General features: G+C 36.8%; 2 protein-coding genes across 3 annotated transcripts; one reads left to right on the top strand and one right to left on the bottom strand.

The window, feature by feature from the left end:
• Positions 1 to 181: 181 nt before the first annotated feature.
• On the bottom strand, positions 182 to 4824 carry yif1b (Yip1 interacting factor homolog B (S. cerevisiae)). 2 transcript variants are annotated; one of them, XM_065279305.2, is made up of 8 exons: positions 4628 to 4824; positions 3612 to 3823; positions 3243 to 3347; positions 3046 to 3124; positions 2862 to 2919; positions 1481 to 1636; positions 1189 to 1282; positions 182 to 962 (listed from the first exon to the last, which is right to left on the bottom strand). In XM_065279305.2, exons 1-8 carry the CDS (start codon positions 4668 to 4670, stop codon positions 807 to 809), a joined length of 903 nt encoding a protein of 300 aa, XP_065135377.1. In that variant the 5' UTR covers positions 4671 to 4824; the 3' UTR covers positions 182 to 806. The 2 variants fall into 2 exon arrangements, with proteins under 2 accessions (XP_065135377.1, XP_065135378.1); XM_065279306.2 differs by having other exon boundaries at positions 4637 to 4822.
• A 2469-nt stretch (positions 4825 to 7293) lies between these two features.
• On the top strand, positions 7294 to 17350 carry LOC135773125 (uncharacterized). The gene is made up of 6 exons (XM_065282622.1): positions 7294 to 7362; positions 7818 to 7936; positions 10253 to 10465; positions 10557 to 11612; positions 13509 to 13677; positions 16314 to 17350. The coding sequence occupies exons 3-6, from the start codon at positions 10255 to 10257 to the stop codon at positions 16444 to 16446; spliced, it is 1569 nt and encodes a 522-aa protein (XP_065138694.1). The 5' UTR covers positions 7294 to 7362; positions 7818 to 7936; positions 10253 to 10254; the 3' UTR covers positions 16447 to 17350.
• The last annotated feature ends 1007 nt before the right edge of the window (positions 17351 to 18357 follow it).

Raw genomic sequence — 18357 nt, 5'->3', positions numbered from 1 at the left:
TAAAGCAGGTTCAATATGTTACCTCAAAAACATAGATAAATATGATCAGAACCATCCTGAAAGTCTAAATTCCTGGTTTCCAACAGTTGCTTCCTAACTACAACAAAATGAAAACCAGGGAAATCTTTGTGCATCCATAATAGGGTCTACATAATACCAATATAAAATAATACAAACCAGCTTTCCATTCAAAACATCTTTTATTTCCAAATTCTGGAAACGACTGAATTGCAACAGAACATTAAAAAAGTATGATAATTTATTCAAGACATATTTCAAGGGAGGTAAATCCCACTTGTGCAGTATGTTCCTATAAAATCTGAGTTAGGCATGTATTTGTCCAACCTTAACCATCCACTGCTGTGGCATTCAGAACAGAGTACTTTACTACCTTAAAATAATCACTACATGTAGTACACAAAGCACATCACACAGAGCGAGTTTCATTTGGTTAACATTACCAAACAGTCACATGTGTGGCAGATAATCTGCCAGCGTGTCAAATCTAACAGTGGCAGCCTGGCAAAGTCATATAACAGAGCATATGGACAACATCCCTTGTTTGCAAACACATAAAAAAATACAACCATACAATACATCATTCAAACATAAAGCAATAAATCCTAGAAAGGTACATAATGAAAACATACAAAAGACAGCTGAGCGATTAATATTGTGTTGTGAGGCTCCACAAAGAGTGTCCAATTTTTTTTTAATTAAATGTGTGCAAATAGGTTCGTCTCCACAGAAGAGGATCTTTTTCTTTGTGTCTGCTATGGTAGAAACATTGGTTGTTCCTCCAGTTACTATCTGACTAGGTGAAAGGTAAGCCAGTACATGAACACAGGTTGTGCAGCAGCAATAGACATTGTTAGATACATTCGCAGCTGATTTTTTGCACCTCGCACTATCCGCCCCTCTGCAGCTGCCTCAGACAGGATCTTCAACCGCAATGTGCGAATCTGTCACATAAACACAACTATGTGGTTATGTCAAATTCTACAATTGACCTTTTTCTAAAGCTTTATTCCCATAAATTGAGATTTTAAATATATTGGATAAGAAATGTAACAAATGAAATCTAATTCTAGGGAATAAAGTGAGAGTCAAGATCCAAAGACAGTTCAAACTTACATAAAATGCTGATTAAATATATATTGAAAGTTAAGAAAATTTCTTAGTACGCACCATAAAGACAGAAATAGAGATACAGCACCAGAGCAACGTGAGGTAATAGCTTGTCCGCCCAAACAGAAGCCCTGAAACCACACCCACTATCATCCTGAGGAAACAAAGAGTGCATTGGATTTACAGCTTTACCATTTCCCATTAACACGATATGCAACTCAGATTTCCATGCATTGTTTGCTAGCTTTATTATCAGGAACAGCTAGATGGGTCTGGCTACGTGTGATAAGTCAGTCACAAACAAAGGTCGCAAAATGACTTCATGTACGCAGAGAGCGGCCAGTGACCTTACCCAACGTATTTGTATCCAGAAAAGGCCACCAGATCAATAGTGGTGAGGTCGGTGTTTACTGCCACTAGATAAAGACTGAGAAGCACAGCCAGCACCTCAATAATAAGCCACACCAGAGCTGAGCTCGCTTGCATGCCCAAAATCTCTGGAGAAAACCTGGACAGAGAGGAAGAGAAAATCGTGAAGACGCTGAAGAGGAAGGACGAGGCCAAGACAATTGTAGGAAATTCCTTTTCGTTTTTTTCTCACTTCCCATTCCTTCTGAAACCAATGCATCATCAAAACCGTTTATAAGGCATTTTTTAGATAAACAGAAAAACTCTGAGATCACAATAGGAGCAATTCACAGAAATGCAAAGGTTATTTAAAAGCTAAACATAACATCAGTGTTGTTGAAAATCTTCTTAAAGGGATAGTTCGGCCAAAAATGATATTAAACCCATGATTTACTCACCCCCAAGCTGTCCGAGTTGCATATGTCCATCGTTTTTCAGACAAACACATTTTCTGATATTTTAGAAAATGTTTTAGATCTTTCAGTTGATTAAATGTAATGTTACGGTGTCCACGACCTTCAAGTCCAAAAAAAGTGCGTCCATCCTTCACAAATGAAATCTAAACGGCTCCAGGATGATAAACAAAGGTCTTCTGAGGGTAATCCGTGCGGTGTTGTTGTAGAAATATCCATATTTAAAACTTTATTAACGAAAATAAATACCTTCCGGTAGCGCTGCCATCTTAGACTCCTCTGTATTCAGGAGAGAGTATTAGCATAGTGTACGCACTTTTCTTAGTGACGTATGACAAATTCGGAGGGCGGGGGCACAGAGCAGCAGCAGAGTAGCCTCCGTAGGCTGCGTAAGCTCTCGTCCTAAATGCGGACGCGACTAAGATGGCGGCGCTACCGGAAGGTATTTATTTACGTTAATAAAGTTTTAAATGTAGATATTTCTACAACAACACAGCGCGGATTACCCTCAGAAGACCTTTGTTTATCATCCTGGAGCCGTTTGGATTTATTTTGTGAAGGATGGACGCACTTTTTTTGGACTTGAAGGTCGTGGACCCCGTAACGTTACATTTAATCAACTGAAAGATCTAAAACATTTTCTAAAATATCCGAAAATGTGTTTGTCTGAAAAACGATGGACATATGCAACTCGGACAAGTTGGGGGTGGGTAAATCATAGGTTTAATATCATTTTTGGCTGAACTATCCCTTTAACAGCTTCATGGTAGATCTTATAATATTATTGATCTCAGTATGTGAACCAATGCACTACAGCTGAGTAATAGCAGTGAAATCCTTGTCCATAGTCATTCATTGACAAACTCTCACAATGTTAAAGGCTAACTCTATCTGGTGCAGATAAACTCTTACCGGTTTTGCGTGCCCAGGGCCAGCCCTGCAACCAGGATATATGTAATGAAAGCCATTACTGTGGAGTGGAAAAAAACACATATTTGATGTCCACAAATGAAAGGTAATGTGCTTAGTTAGTAATTAATGTACCATAATCCAGAATGAACTAAACCACTCATTATTAGAATTGTCTGTGACATACCAGGAATGTAGAGATCAGGGGCATTGATATCAAACCGTGGGGCAACTGGTGTGTCCTGTTGATAGCTCACCTCCCAGTTCTATAAAAAATAGAAAATTTAAACCTGCTGTTTTTCCTTTTTAAACAATCATGTCATTTTTCAGGAATGCAATGGCTTATGTATTTAAATAAGAAAACTTATTATGATAAAGTCTTACTTCATGCATGTAGGGAAATACGAGCAATCCAAGCTTCTTTCCGACATATACTGTGTCTACTGCAAAATAGTACTTTAGCTTTGAGATAGGGATGAATCGATCCAGCTATGGAAAACGAGAAATACAGCACTTAAGACTTCCAAAACAAAAACATCCCATACACGGACAACTCAAAAGCAGCAATAAAACATAAAAGCAAAAACAAATTGCATTACGAATCATCCTATCAGTCCTAATTCCATTTGCACAATAATAAAACAAAACAGACATTGTTTCAGTACAATGTCACATGTTTAACAAACACACAGATGTCTATTCATTAATCCCTTAATTATCTCAGCTCAGACTGCTGTAAATATCTTCACATACGTTCTTATCCATCATCTCTTTGCCATGGGAGGCGAGGCTGGTGCCGTAAGCCATAGCCAGGTTAGACATGGGGTCTGAGAGGAAGGCCTGTCCAGTATAAGCATCCTGGCCCTTTCCCATGTGTTCATGCTTGTGTACCCCAGCGCTAGTGTCATCAAATAATGGACTGGGACCACTGGGGTCCATAGGAGAGCCTCGCATCCTGACATTTGCTTTAAGAATAAACAGAATGACATATAAGTCAGGTATCATTAAAATCTAACAAGAACAATATAGTATACTTTTATGTAGTATATTTTAGTATTTACTACAGCAAAAAGTAAAGGAGTAAAATTTAAAAACACTATGATGTTCTTAAAGTTTAAAGTATACCACATTATTTACTTCAGTTTATTGATTCACTGTGGTTAATACTAATATTGATTCACTGTGGTTAATACACTGGCAAAGAGTCCTGATATATATACTGCAGTGCAGTTTACTATAGTAAACACTCATGATGGATTACTTGTATAAACAGCTGTAAATAAGCTGTTTAGTAAGAGTCAATAGCAATGCTTACATCAGCTGACTCCAAAGTTGCTTCAGCATTATTTTTACTTAGTTATTAGCAGCATTGTATACAATAACGACACTCAACAAGATGCTCGTGATAACATTTATTTTATATACAATAACGTTTTACTGTGATCTATTTCAAACCGACATCTAGTGTATCTAATAATAACTTTAAAAAGGCGGAAATTAAACAAGAAACAGATCAAGAAAAGCGATCATACAAAAATGCTGAATTTAATTCAATTTCAAACAGAATAGTGGGTATAAAATACTATCATACAGTAATATAGAAATCAAACGTAAGACCTACACGTCTGCCTATAAACTCTACACTTTACAATGAAATATGTATTTAAGCGAATAAATAACATGTAAGAAAAACGATTCGAGCACATAAACCGGATAATTAGGACGTTAATAAAGTATAACTCAAATCACGAATCCCACTAATCACGTACGTAACTTACGCTGTCTGAACGCACTCTGGTTTGGATAATCCATCTCTCCAAAATATGTGTCTTCTGTAAATAATGATATTACGGAAATATATAAATATTTATTAATACATTTTAGACTTCTAACGGAGAAGCTACCGGTAACGAAACTAAAATTAGCACACAGGAGGAAAGGATAGCATGTAACATAAACCACTTCCGGGTTATTTAAAGGGACCGCAACATTTTTTACATATTAAAAGCTTTGTGAACAAATCGCAAAGGCAAGGCAGAATTAAAATGAGTAAAATGCAAATATTACATAACATTACCACAGAAATAACAAATAAAAGATTATTAATACAGCGTATTATTATTTTATTTTTATAAAAAATGCTGCATTCAGTTTCAGGCTTTTGTATTTTTAGACATAGTACAACACATTATGTAGAGTTTGTCTGCCTGACAGTTTTGTTTTATTTTATTTATTGATTGATTGCTATGTTTAAGTCATTCCCACTCCCACAGAGGTATAAGGTGTTAACAATTTCAAGAATTTATTGCACTGCATTCACACCGAGGGGCAACCTTCCGATCTTCAATTCGAAAGTAACTTAAACTGGCTCCAGCTTACAGCAAATAATAATGTTTACAGTTTTTTATCTATATAGCTAATTTTGCCCTTCATGACAAATGTTAGGGGGTTGTTTTTTGTAACTCATCCGTTTAAATTATATTAAGCCTTGAAGTTCTGCATAATTAAGGGCGTGGCCACTTGAGTGACAGGTGAACTGCCACTGCTGTCACTAGAGTTGAGCTAGGCGGGCTTGGTTCTGCAACCAGGTACCTCAGCTTCACCCACATCCCCCAAACAAAGGGCACTGATGTATTTTAGGATGTGAATGCAAGTTGTTTTCAGTTCTAGGCCTACACTGTAAAAAAAGTCCGTGGATTTAACGGTGAAAGAATGTAAAATAGTGAAGGAAAAAAAACGTAATTCAAAAAACATGAAATTACCGATAAATTGACGGTGTAATGCTGTTAATGTAAAAACAAGGACATTTAACAGGTTTCACATGATTGCTTTGTAAAATGTCTTTTATTTTACCACCAAACAACAGTAAAGCACACAAACAAAATAAACAGAAAATCACTGTATTGTGAAAATTTCTGATGTATGCTGTTAGCAGTATGTTATGCACTTGTGTTTTTTAACAATAAATCAAGCAGCTTAAAAAACTAGTCTCTCCCATAATAAAATATGAAATATTACATGAAGTATTTTAATTGCAATGACTCCTGATTTAGACTCCTCAATAATGTCACTGAATTCTGAAATTAATATGAAATGCAATATGTAAAAGGTTTTAAAATCCAAACTTTATGTTATTGTTTTTGGTTCATATGCAATATATTGCATTTATATTACGTTGCATCATATTAATTAAAAACATTTTTAAAATATGGTAATTTTTATGTTATGTTAAATTAAGGCTTTACTTTATGCTACAGTCTTAATTTTATTAGTTGTCCACTCAGTACCACGACTTTGTATAAAGTGAAGGATTTTTTTATAAAATGTATTGATTTTTGAATTGTCCAATCAGCGCTCACGTTGCACCGTTGCCGAAGCCGTTGCCTAGGCTTGCTCGTTAGGTTGGCGCCGGTCTTTCTGGAACACAGCCAAGCAAAGCATCGTGCTGCTGTTTACTCCTCTGATTTTAAGTGTTATTCGTCTCGTTGGTGAGCACATATAAGCACAGTTTGTACATTTAAGATATAATAATTGCCTTTGTTATCAGTTTTAGTTATGGTTATATTCTGAGTTAAGTTGCTTGCAAAAATATTTGTGAGGTAAACCATATGCGCGAGCCCGTTGGTTTGGCGGTCTTTCTGGAACACAGCCAAGCAAAGCGTCGTGCTGCTCTTTACTCCTCTGGATTTTAAGTGTTATTCGTCTCTTTGGTGAGCACATATAAGCACAGTTTGTACATTTAAGATATAATAATTTCCTTCGTTATCAGTTTTAGGTTATATTATATGGTTATATTCTGAGTTAAGTTACTTGCAAAAATATTTGTGAGGTAAACCATATGCGCGAGCCCGTTGGTTTTGCGGTTTTTTTTAGCTGACCCAGGAAAGGAAGGCTACGTGCTGCTGTTAACTCATGAAATGTAAATTAAATGAACCACAAAATCTCTTTGGTGAGCACATATAAGCCCAGTTTGTGGTATTAATTGTCTTGTTGTATAAGGTTATGCGGTTGTGTTTTAAACCGTTTGGTATTTTTTTATGTAATTTTTCAAATCTCAAGATTAAACGTGTAACGTTAACCAGCTGGATGTCTACTAGTTGCTAATATTTTAAACGTTTAATATATAACCTTAACGTTACACCCTAGTAGTTTACTAATTCGCTCGGGAATTTGCTTGGTTTCTTTGTCATTAAAACATTTTGCGACCCATTTATCAATCTGTTTGTGGGGCTAAATGAATAATAGTGGAGATTGTAATTAGAGCATCATATTAAACCATTTGTAAAAGCCCTGGTTTCAAGTTTAAAAGCTTTTCTTGTTTTATTGTCATTTTAGTTGTCCAGTCAGTGACACTGCGTTGCATAGTATGTTTTATTTTAAATGAAAGTTATTTCTTTTATTAAAAGTCTTGTCTTTCTATTGACGACCAGTCCCGTCAGCACTCAACACGTTGCACTGCCTGCTCTGTCTCGTTTGTTTGGTGGTCTTTCTGCAACACACACAGGTAAGCAAATGTTTCACTGTTAACTGAATGGACAGTGTGAGCTCAGAGTTCAGTTCAATGTAAATCACTTTGGAATATGCTTTAAAAATGTACACTTGCAACTTTTGTAGTTTAACAGTGCACAGTCTGAGGGACTATGTCTTGCACTGTAGACTGCATCGCAACGAACCACATGCAATTTTCAAATGCGCAGCTGTTGATTGCAAACAGTCATTTTCCAAATATGAAGCATTCAAGAGTCATTTTTATCGGGGACATAACACCTATGCACATAGAGTAACTGATACAGCCTTAATATGCAATGTTGCACTTTGTGGTCATCAGTGTAGCGATGTGCCTGGTCTTGTTGCTCATTTAAAGAACCATTTAAAGGAAGGTCGTGCAGTTAACTGTCCAGTAAGAGGGTGCAAATATACTTTTCAAATTAAGTCTTCTTTTACTTCCCATATGTCTAGGAAGCACAGGAATTGCTCCTTTAACAGCATTGATCATTCACATCAACAATCTGCACCAGAGATTGCATCTGTTTCAACTGAGCAATATCCTGCAGCTTCTGACCTGGATGTAAATACAGGTGAGTCAGAAGTTGAAATTGGTTCATTTGAAAATTTTGATGATTTATTTTTAAAAAATGTTAGCTTATTTTATCTGAAATTACAAGGACAGTTTCTTCTCGCAGCTTCTACAATACAAAATATTGTAGATGAGATGCAAAATATTCATGAATTGGGACAAACATATACTGTTAGTAAGCTTCATTCACTTTTGCAGAATGATCTGTCACTTCCAGAGGAAACAATTTCTAAAATCCTTGCTACAGTGAAAGAATCAGACTTGTTTTCTATGTGTCACAAGGGACCTTTGCGAACAGTGTACTCAAGGAGCCAGGCATTTAAAAAAGTATTCAGCTATGTTGAACCAAAAAGAATACTTTTAGGTAGAGATGAGAACCGGAAAGAGCAGTTTGCATATTATGTTCCTGTAAAAGAGACATTGAGGAGTTTGTTAAATTCAGATATTGGGAGGAATTACATTTCAATGCACCTGACTGAAAACAACTCTGACATTCTTTGTGATTGCTCTGATGGCCAAATACTTAAGTCCAGAGATTTCTCTGAAGACAATCCAAGCCTTCAGCTACTGCTCTATCAGGATGCTTTTGAGGTGGTTAACCCTTTAGGGTCTGCACGCAAAAAACACAAAATTTTGGCTGTTTATCTCTCTCTTGTTAATTTGCCAGCTCATCTTAGGTCAAACACAGAACATATGCAGCTGGTTATGTTGTGCAGGGAGAAGGACTTTAAAGACTTTGGCCATGAAAGTGTTTTCTCACAGCTAGTAGCAGACCTGAAAGATCTTGAGGAAAATGGGATTTCTCTGTCAGACCAGTCTGTTATTAAAGGCAGTCTTTACTGCATCGCTGGAGATAACTTGGGATCACACTGTATTGGTGGGTTCACTGAAAACTTTAGCCAGTCCAAGTACTTTTGCAGGTACTGTCTAATTACTAAAGATGAATTTCAGAGTGTTGACCCAAATTCATGTGGTCCACTACGTACTGTTGAGGGATATGAATCTGCTGTTAAACAGTTACAGACAGAAGGCGTTACAGAGGTTCAAGGCATAAAGTTCAGTTCAGTTTTCAGTTCTTTGAAAAACTTTAATGTGTGCCAACCTGGCTTGCCACCTTGCCTTGGTCACGATGTTTTTGAAGGCGTGTTGTCTTATGATGTTGTCCTGTACCTGAAGTATTTTGTTAAGAAAAAGTGGTTCACTTACCCAGTTCTTAACCGTCGAATCTGTCAGTTCAAATATAGTGGTTCTGACGCTCTCTCAAAACCTTGTGAGGTCAGTCCGCATGGACTTAAGCTGGCAGGTCAGGCCATTCAAAATTGGAATTTTTTAAGGCTTCTACCTGTTATACTTAGTGACAGAGTGCTAGATCCTGCAGATGAAGTTTGGCAGTTAACACTTCAGCTAAAGGAGATTGTTGAACTGATCTGTGCTCAGAAAATTTCAGTGTCACAGGTTGCTTACTTGGATGTTCTCATACAGGAATACTTGGAGTCCAGAAAAGCAGCATTTCCTGAAGTAAATCTGAGACCAAAACATCACTACTTGCGGCACTATCCAGGTCTGATACTCAAATTTGGTCCATTGATAAGGTTATGGACTATGAGATTTGAAAGTAAGCATAGTTACTTCAAAAGATGTACCAGACATATAAAGAATTTTAAGAATTTGTGTCACACCCTTTCAGAGAGGCATCAGTTGTTTCAGGCCTACTTGGCATCTGGTTCTTGTCCCCCAGTATTGCAAGTGAAAGGGAGTTCTCCATTTTGTTCTGAGCTTTACAGTGAAACTGTCAAAGCTGCTGTCAGTCAGTTCAGCTTTAGTGAAACACAAACACAGGTTTCTGTAGAAATACAGTATAAAGGAACTGTATTCAAGAAGGGCCAACTGGTTGTCATTAGAAATGATGAAACCATGGAATTTGGTGAACTTTTGCTCATGTTCATCACAGACGAGCGAGTTGATTTACTGACCAAAGTGTTCATAGCAGACCTTCTTCCTGAGTATCATTTGTACTCGCTAAGAAACACCAGTGAGAGGGTGCAGTGTTTGAATATTGAGGACTTGCTTGACTTTTATCCTTTGACGTCTTACATGATGCAAGGATGTAGGGTTGTCACCCTGAAACACAGTGTAGTGTCACATTAGTGCATAACAGGTCTAGCATTGTTATAGCACTTGATTGTATTTATAACCAATGCTAAAACCCAAGTAATACAAATGAAATAATCTTTCTCAGTTTGTTGTTTGTGTAAGTAACTAAACACTACACATTTATTCTTTTTCAATACACTAAATTGATGTATTTCTGTTTTAGTTATGGATGAATCACAGCAAAGGAATGTAACCAGTGCAATTGTTCGGGTACTCCCAGATCTTTCATCTTCGGTGCTGGCATCAGTTGTGGAGACACTGAACTCACTTGGGGTAACGACACCTGAAGATTTTCAGTATGTTCAGGAAGCAGATCTCCTTCCAGTATTACGACACATTCAGGCTAGGAAACTGGTATCTGTCTTGGGCCAGAATCGTAAGTACATTTCAACATTTGATTTTATAATGTATGTGTTCTTAATCTAGTTTCAGAAGAGTTCAATTAAGGTTTCCTCTTTGATTTGTAGAACAAAGCACTGGTTGCGCATCAAATTTGGCAGAAAACAGTGACAATAATTTAGCTTCGTGTTCGTCATCTTCATCACATCTTGTCAAGGTTTCCAAAGTGCCTTTAGACTGGGCAGACAACTATAAAATTCCATGGCAGAAGCTTCCAGAAGAAATTATTCATTGTTTAGAAAAAAAGAAGAGACTAAGTCCTCGATTACGTCGAGAAATGATCAGAATAGTGGTTTCTGACATGTTGAAGGTATGTGATGGTCCCAGTAAACAAAGTTCAACAACCATTGCTAAAAAGATGGTGGCCAAATACCCTGCATCCCTGCAGGATGTTATTGAGGGTGATATAGTTGGTTCAGGGTATCATTCGCTGGTGAAACAGCTTCAGAATCGTGTAGAAAACATAAAGAGATCATATGTGCCAAAAATCAGAAAACGCAACAGAACAGAAGACTCTGACACAGACGAGATTCCTGGTGAAAAAAAGGCAGCAGTTCAAGACACTTATGGTTGTGTGAATTGGGAATTAAAACTTATGCCACTCAGTGAGACTAAAGAGAGCCAGTTGGATAAACAAGAACAGATGAAGATGATGTCTACAACAGCTAATGCTGACCCAGAAGTAGTAAGGAGTCTTTTGAAAGCAACATACTATACACAACGCAGAGACATAAACAACGGAACAAGCATGCAACAGCTTTGTGAGACCTGGCCTTTTTTGTTTCGAGAGGTTGGCATGTGTGTACACTTCAAGTTGCTAACAGGAATCGATCTAAAGGAGACGCTCTTCAACAGCTTGGATAAAAAGGGACAGCGGCTCCTTAACTTTCTAAAAACTGTTGGTGCAGAACGGAAGAAACAAGTACTTCAAGCTGCTGCAAAACTTGAAGTTATGAGGGGACAAATTGAGGGATGTTCTGAAGATATTAAAGACTTGGTACTGCTCCTGCTTGCCTACTTCGATGAAAAGGAAGAGATGATGTTTCACTATGTTGAAGAGTCTTGCCTTGTTGAAGATGTACAGCTAGATAAGTTACCAGCAACACCCTGCATCGTTGTCTGTGGTAAGTTTTAATGAATATCTATAGAATTTCTGCTGTGTTTTTCATGTACTCTGTTGTTCGGTGTCTCTGAATTTTAAATGATTAATTAAAGGAAAACACCACAGTTTTTTTTACATTTTACTATGTTCTTACCTCAATTTAGACTAATTAATACATACCTGTCTTTTTCAATGCATGCACTTCATCTTTGCATAGTGCGTCGTTAATGTGTTGGCATTTAGCCTAGCTCCATTCATTCCTTAGGATCCAAACAGGACTGAATTTGGAAATCACCAAACACTTCCATGTGTTGCCTATTTAAAGATTGTTACATGAGTAAATATGGTGGCACAAAATAAAACGTGGCGTTTTTTTAAGCGGATAAAAATTAGAAATATATTATATGGTGGAAGAGCACTTAGTTTACAGCACTTTGACCTCTGCATTTAACATCATCACTCCTGTGAACTCCACCCCCCCCCCCTGTCTGCCCAGTCTAAAGGCACTTTGGAAACCTTGACAAGATGTGATGAAGATGACGAACACGAAGCTAAATTATTGTCACTGTTTTCTGCCAAATTTGATGCGCAACCAGTGCTTTGTTCTACAAATCAAAGAGGAAACCTTAATTGAACTCTTCTGAAACTAGATTAAGAACACATACATTATAAAATCAAATGTTGAAATGTACTTACGATTCTGGCCCAAGACAGATACCAGTTTCCTAGCCTGAATGTGTCGTAATACTGGAAGGAGATCTTTGTTTTATTTTGTGTCGCCATGCTTGTGTAACTACTCATGTAACAGTCTTTAAAAGGGAAAACATGGAAGTGTTTGGTGGCTTCTTAAGGAATGAATGGGGCTAGGCAAAATGCTAACACATTGACGATGCGCTGTTCAAAGATGAAGTTAACGCATTGAAAAATGGGTATGTATTAATTTGTCTAAGTTGAGGTAATAACATGATGGTGTTTTCCTTTAAACTTGTAGTGCTATACATTTTTGTGGCTTTCTTTGACGCTTTAAAATGCTTCCACACTGCTGACATATTTGCTTCATTTATAAAGCGTATGGCTCCTTTTTACTCATTTAGCCAAACACCGAATATGCAGAATAGTCGGTGTATCCCTAGTTAAAGGAACACGCCCACATTTTGGGAATTTAGCGTATACACCGTAACCCCCAGAGTAAGATAAGTCCATGCATACTTTTCTAATCTCTGTGCGTGCTGTAACTCTGTCTGACGCAGTCCCCGCTAGCTTAGCTTAGCACAAAGTCGGGTAAGTGAATGGCTCCAGCTAGCACACTGCTCCCAATAAGTGACAAAATAACGTGAACATTTTCCTATTTATGTGTTGTGTTTTGTATAGTCACAACCGTGTACAAAAAACAACGTCACATGAGACACAGCCATCTTTTAACAGTATACATACTGGGAACTATATTCTCAGAAGGCCAACCACTGCTACTTGGGGCTTTTTGGGTGCTGTGAGCAAATCACTCCGCCCACGTAGCAGTGCTTCGTCTTCTGAGAATATAGTTCCCAGTATGTATACTGTTAAAAGATGGCTGTGTCTCATATCACCTTGTTATCACAACACATAAATAGGAAAATGTTTGCATTATTTTGTCACTTATTGGGAGCAGTGTGCTAGCTGGAGCCATTCACTTCCAGACTTTGTGCTAAGCTAAGCTAGCGGGGGCTGGGTCAGACAGAGTTACAGCACGCACAGAGATGAGAAAGGTATGTATGGACTTATCTAACTCTGGAGTTACAGCGAATAAGCTAAATTCCCAAAATGTGGGCGTGTTCCTTTAAAGATTAGTTCTGTAAAGAACAATGTCAGCACAATGAGATAAGAATTTAAAAATGTATTATTATGTCACAACTAAAAACCTTTACATTTTTTCCTTTAGGCTCTTCCTGCTACACATCAAAGCTGTTCATGGTGAGCATTGACCAAAGGATAACAACTCCACACATTTCTACATTCATCTCAGCAATATGCATAATGTTTGGCAGCTTCTACTGTTTCAACATTCATTATCCTTTGGAGCTGGGTTCTACTCTGGAATTCCTGCAAAGGTAAGCTCAAAAATATTTTTTACATTAATTTATTTGAAAGTTCATTTAAAAATGAAACTTTGGTGTTTTTTGCTTATTCTAAGCACATTCGGAATTCTGCATTTCAAAAAAGATTTTTTTTAAAGAATGTTGGATAACACTTTCCATGAATCCTGCATTTATTATTTACAAGGTATTGAAGTTATGGATTACAAGGTTTACATTTTTTTATCAGTGTTTTCTTTTGATAATTCGCGCTTCTATAATTAAAAACAGTATGTGAGCTCTTAAAGGAACACGCCCACATTTTGGGAATTTAGCTTATTCATCGTAACCCCCAGAGTTAGATAAGTTCATACATACCTTTCTCATCTCCGTGCGTGCTGTAACTCTGTCTGACCCAGCCCCTGCTAGCTTAGCTTAGCACAAAGTCTGGAAGTGAATGGCTCCAGCTAGCATACTGCTCCCAATAAGTGATAAAATAATGCAAACTTTTTTCTATTTATGTGTTGTGATTTGTATAGTCACACCGTGTACAAATTACAAGGTGATATGAGACACAGCCATCTTTTAACAGTATACATACTGGAAACTAAATTCGTAGAAGACGAAGCACTGCTACTTGGGCGGAGTGATTTGCACAACTCTGACCGAACTCTCTGCTCCTCCCCAGGGGGCTTCTCGGGTGCTGTGAGCAAATCACTCTGGCCAAGTAGCAGTGCTTCACCTGAGAATATAGTTCGCAGTATGTATACTGTTAAAAGATGGCTGTGTCTCATATGACCTTGCTATTTGTACATGGTGTGACTACACAAATCACAACACATAAATAGGAAAATGTTCGCATTATTTTGTCACTTATTGGGAGTAGTGTGCTAGCTGGAGCCATTCACTTCAAGACTTTGTGCTAAGCTAGCAGTACACACAGAGATGAGAAAGGTATGTATGGACTTATCTGACTCTGGGGGTTACGGTGAATAAGCTAAATTCCCAGAATGTGGGCGTGTTCCTTTAAAAATTGAAGCCTTTAAATTTAGGTCTAAATGCCATTTTCCAAGATATTACATTTTATAGCATCTAATGTTTATTCTTCCAAAGAGATTGTATGCTTAAATTGAATTTAATCATTGCCCACACTAATGTGGGATTAGCAAGTTGCAAAATGCTGTGATTCGAGAGGTATGCAGCGAGTCTGTCCCAGAGCAATAGCATATATGTCCTCTTTGTGACTTAAAAACCTATTAAGTTCTAATTTTGTCACTGGAGAAATTAAATTATATATTATGAACGTTATCTTGCATATTTCATCTCACCAGCAGTTTCTAATTCATCTATGATGCATGTTTGCTATTCCCATCTTCTTAAGGGACAATACTTTAGAAATTTGTATATTTTAGACTAGTCAATATGCTCCTGTATAGCAGTATAGATTTACTGTCCTCTCAAAATAACTTGATTATTATTGTCCAAATAGCCTGCAACAAAAGTGAGTACACCATATGTGATAATCATTGTATATCGTTTAAAAATTATATTCAGGGTACCCGCAGAGTCTTAAAAGTCTTGAAAAAGTATTGAATTTCACTTTCCCATATTAAGGCCTAAAAAGGTATTGAATTTCACCTCAAAGTCTTGAATTTTTCACGGAGGTCTTAGTTTTTCAAATGATCAATAGATTTATATGCTGTTAATTCAGACACAAAACTCGCATGCACGAAAACCACGCGCAAGCGACAGATACGAGCGCAGAACACTATCCGCACGCAGAAAAACGTCCTCCCGAGAGCGCATGCGCACCTCTGCTCAGAGCGCCCAAACACAGTCACGCGAGCAAAGCAAAGGCTGGGATGAGCGCTCGCTCGACTCTCTCTATGCGCTCGCAGCTGCACAACACGCACTTGCTCGATCAAGTTGACTTTGGGACTGTGGGGGCGGGACAATGACGGGTGTCCTCGCACCTGTGATCGATTGTTTGATTTCATCAGTGACGCACGCACACAATCTTCTGTTCCACAATCCGTCTCTAATAAATCAAGGTAGAATAGACACGTTTTAATATGATCATTATGTTGGAGAAGGTCATTTATGTGTTAAACAATAGTCATGTGTGATCCATGCAATAATAAGCTGCAAACAATAACGCAAATTTAAGCTATTATATATTTTGTTTACTGTTTAATTAGTTAATATCATCTATTAAATCTATTTGATTGTTGGTTTTGATTGTTGGTTAAAGATAAGGGTTAGGGCCTTGGACTCAGCCTTTCAGAGGCATGTTGTCATGAACACTTGTAAATAGTAATTATTTAAGGTATATTACGTTATTTAAAATGATTTATTCTACCCGAATGGGTGCGATGTAGGTATTAAATTTAATTTGAAGTGGTATTAAAAAGGTCTTAAAAATCCTTGAATTTAGGTTTGACAATCCTGGGGGTACCCTGTATATTAAACCCATGATTTACTCACCCCAAGTCACGGCGTTGTTGTGGAAAATCCATATTTAAAATTTTATAAATGAAAATAACTAGCTTCCGGTAACACCACCATCTTAGCCTCTGCTAAATTTGCTGTGTACTTGTTGAATGTTAAAATGATGCAATGCAAGATTCCATTAAGTAGCTAATTCAAGTCATTCAATTTCCCTTCTTCTCCAGGTGCTTCTTTAGCATAAACCCAGAGAAGGGCACCAAAGTTGAATGGAAAAAAAACAAAAAACAGCTCCCAGTGAATCCCAGAGTCCTTACACTCATAGCAGACCTTGCGGACCATGAATGGAGAGCAGATTAAGGTTGGACACTGCTATTAGTATTTTTTTTTTCTTTTGAGAAATTTTACCAGTGTTCAGTTCACTTTAAAGATACAAGTTTGCAAATTTGTATTTGTTTACTTAATTGCAATGTTAAGTCACTTGCTGATGCTCAGACTTTGTGTTGGAAATTTCTGTGTTGTGTGTTGAATGTTCCATCCTACAAACCTATTTAATGGTATTATGCGCCTGTAGTCATTTGAAAAAAGAAAATATATTTGTAGCTGAAATTAAATCTGTTTTTAAAGCCAATGAAATTCAGAGATTTTAAGGTTTATGCGGTTATGCTGTTTTGTGTACTGTCAATTTATGAATTTGTATTTCCCTACGAAAAGATACTTTTTGATATAAAAAAGTTAAAATCTGTATGCTCTCTATACATGAGTTGTGTATACTTTTGGTGTTCATGTTTTTTCATTAACATGGCTAAACCATTCTGATGATAGAACGTTCTGCTTATGTTTTTTTTTTAATGTTTCTTTCTGGTAAATTTCTGGTATTTCAAAATGTTTGTTCTGTACTCTTGAACTGTTTAATGAAAAGAAATATGGATGCCTAAATGCTGTAACTCAGTTTCAGGATGTAAACGATCTTCTTGGCCATTTTTGTGGGACAGTAAATCTAAACTGTTATACAAGAAGTACATTGACTGCTCTACTATAGAAATTAGTTTTGAATATTTTATTGTCCCTTGAGAAGAATGAAATTAAATCTGCTTTTAAAGCCAATGAAATTCAGAGATTTTAAGGTTTATGCGGTTATGCTGTTTTGTGTACTGTCAATTTATGAATTTGTATTTCCCTACGGAAAGATACTTTTTGATATAAAAAAGTTAAAATCTGTATGCTCTCTATATATGGGTTGTGTATACTTTTGCTGTTCATGTTTTTTCATTAACATGGTTAAACCATTCTCATGATAGAACGTTCTGCTTATGTTTTTTTTATGTTGCTTTCTGGTAAATTTCTGGTATTTCAAAATGTTTGTTCTGCACTCTTGAACTGATTAATGAAAAGAAATATGGATGCCTAAATGTGTGTTTACTAAATTAGTGGTATTTAAATAAAAATGTATCTAGTATAAGGTGATCTAATTGTTTTGCTTTATTCTGGAATTTATGAATCACAAGACTTTGCTTTTTTACAAGTCTATATGCAACCACAGCTGAAAGTTTTTAACTGTAAATTTTGCAGTTCACTCTTTATTATACCGTAAACCAAAGAACATTTCTACCGTTTTTTTTACGGTGGATTTCTGGCAACCACAGCTGCCAGTTTTTCACCGTAAATTTTACGGTATATTTTTTTCCAGGCCGTAACTTGATTAACATTTCTGCCGTTTTTTTTACAGTAGATTTCTGTAGCCATAGCTACCAGTTTTTACCGTTAATTTCACAGTTTACTCCTTATTATACCGTAAACCAAAGAACATGACTACCGTATTTTTTACGGTGGATTTCTGGCAACCACAGCTGCCGGTTTTTCACCGTAAATTTTACGGTTTTTTTTTTACAGTGTAGTCTAATATCTCTGTCTGCAAAACCGCCCCATAAGGTTTTATATTTTTGCAATGCAGTAGGCTACATACCTACACAGGATTCTATATATAATGTAAAATGGGCGTCTATGAAGGCTTATGTAATATCTTCAATAAAGAACTGCATGTGAATGCAACCTATTAAGGACTCAAATATGGGTTTGACAACTGTATTCCAGTGCTGTGTGAACATACCAGTGCATGTAGTTCACTTCCGGTTCTCCTGCTTGTGCTAAAAGTGTTTCCTGCTAAGAGGAATGTAAAAAAGTTTTTAAAGTTTTTACATATTTGTCAATTAGTAATGCATTGGAAAACCACTATCAATTGATTGTTAGAACACTGTAAAAAATTCTGTA

The sequence above is a fragment of the Paramisgurnus dabryanus genome, chromosome 9 (assembly GCF_030506205.2).
Source record: "Paramisgurnus dabryanus chromosome 9, PD_genome_1.1, whole genome shotgun sequence".
NCBI lineage: Eukaryota > Metazoa > Chordata > Actinopteri > Cypriniformes > Cobitidae > Paramisgurnus > Paramisgurnus dabryanus.
The sequence above is the reverse complement of the archived record's forward strand: the minus strand, read 5'-3'. Positions and strand labels throughout refer to the sequence as shown.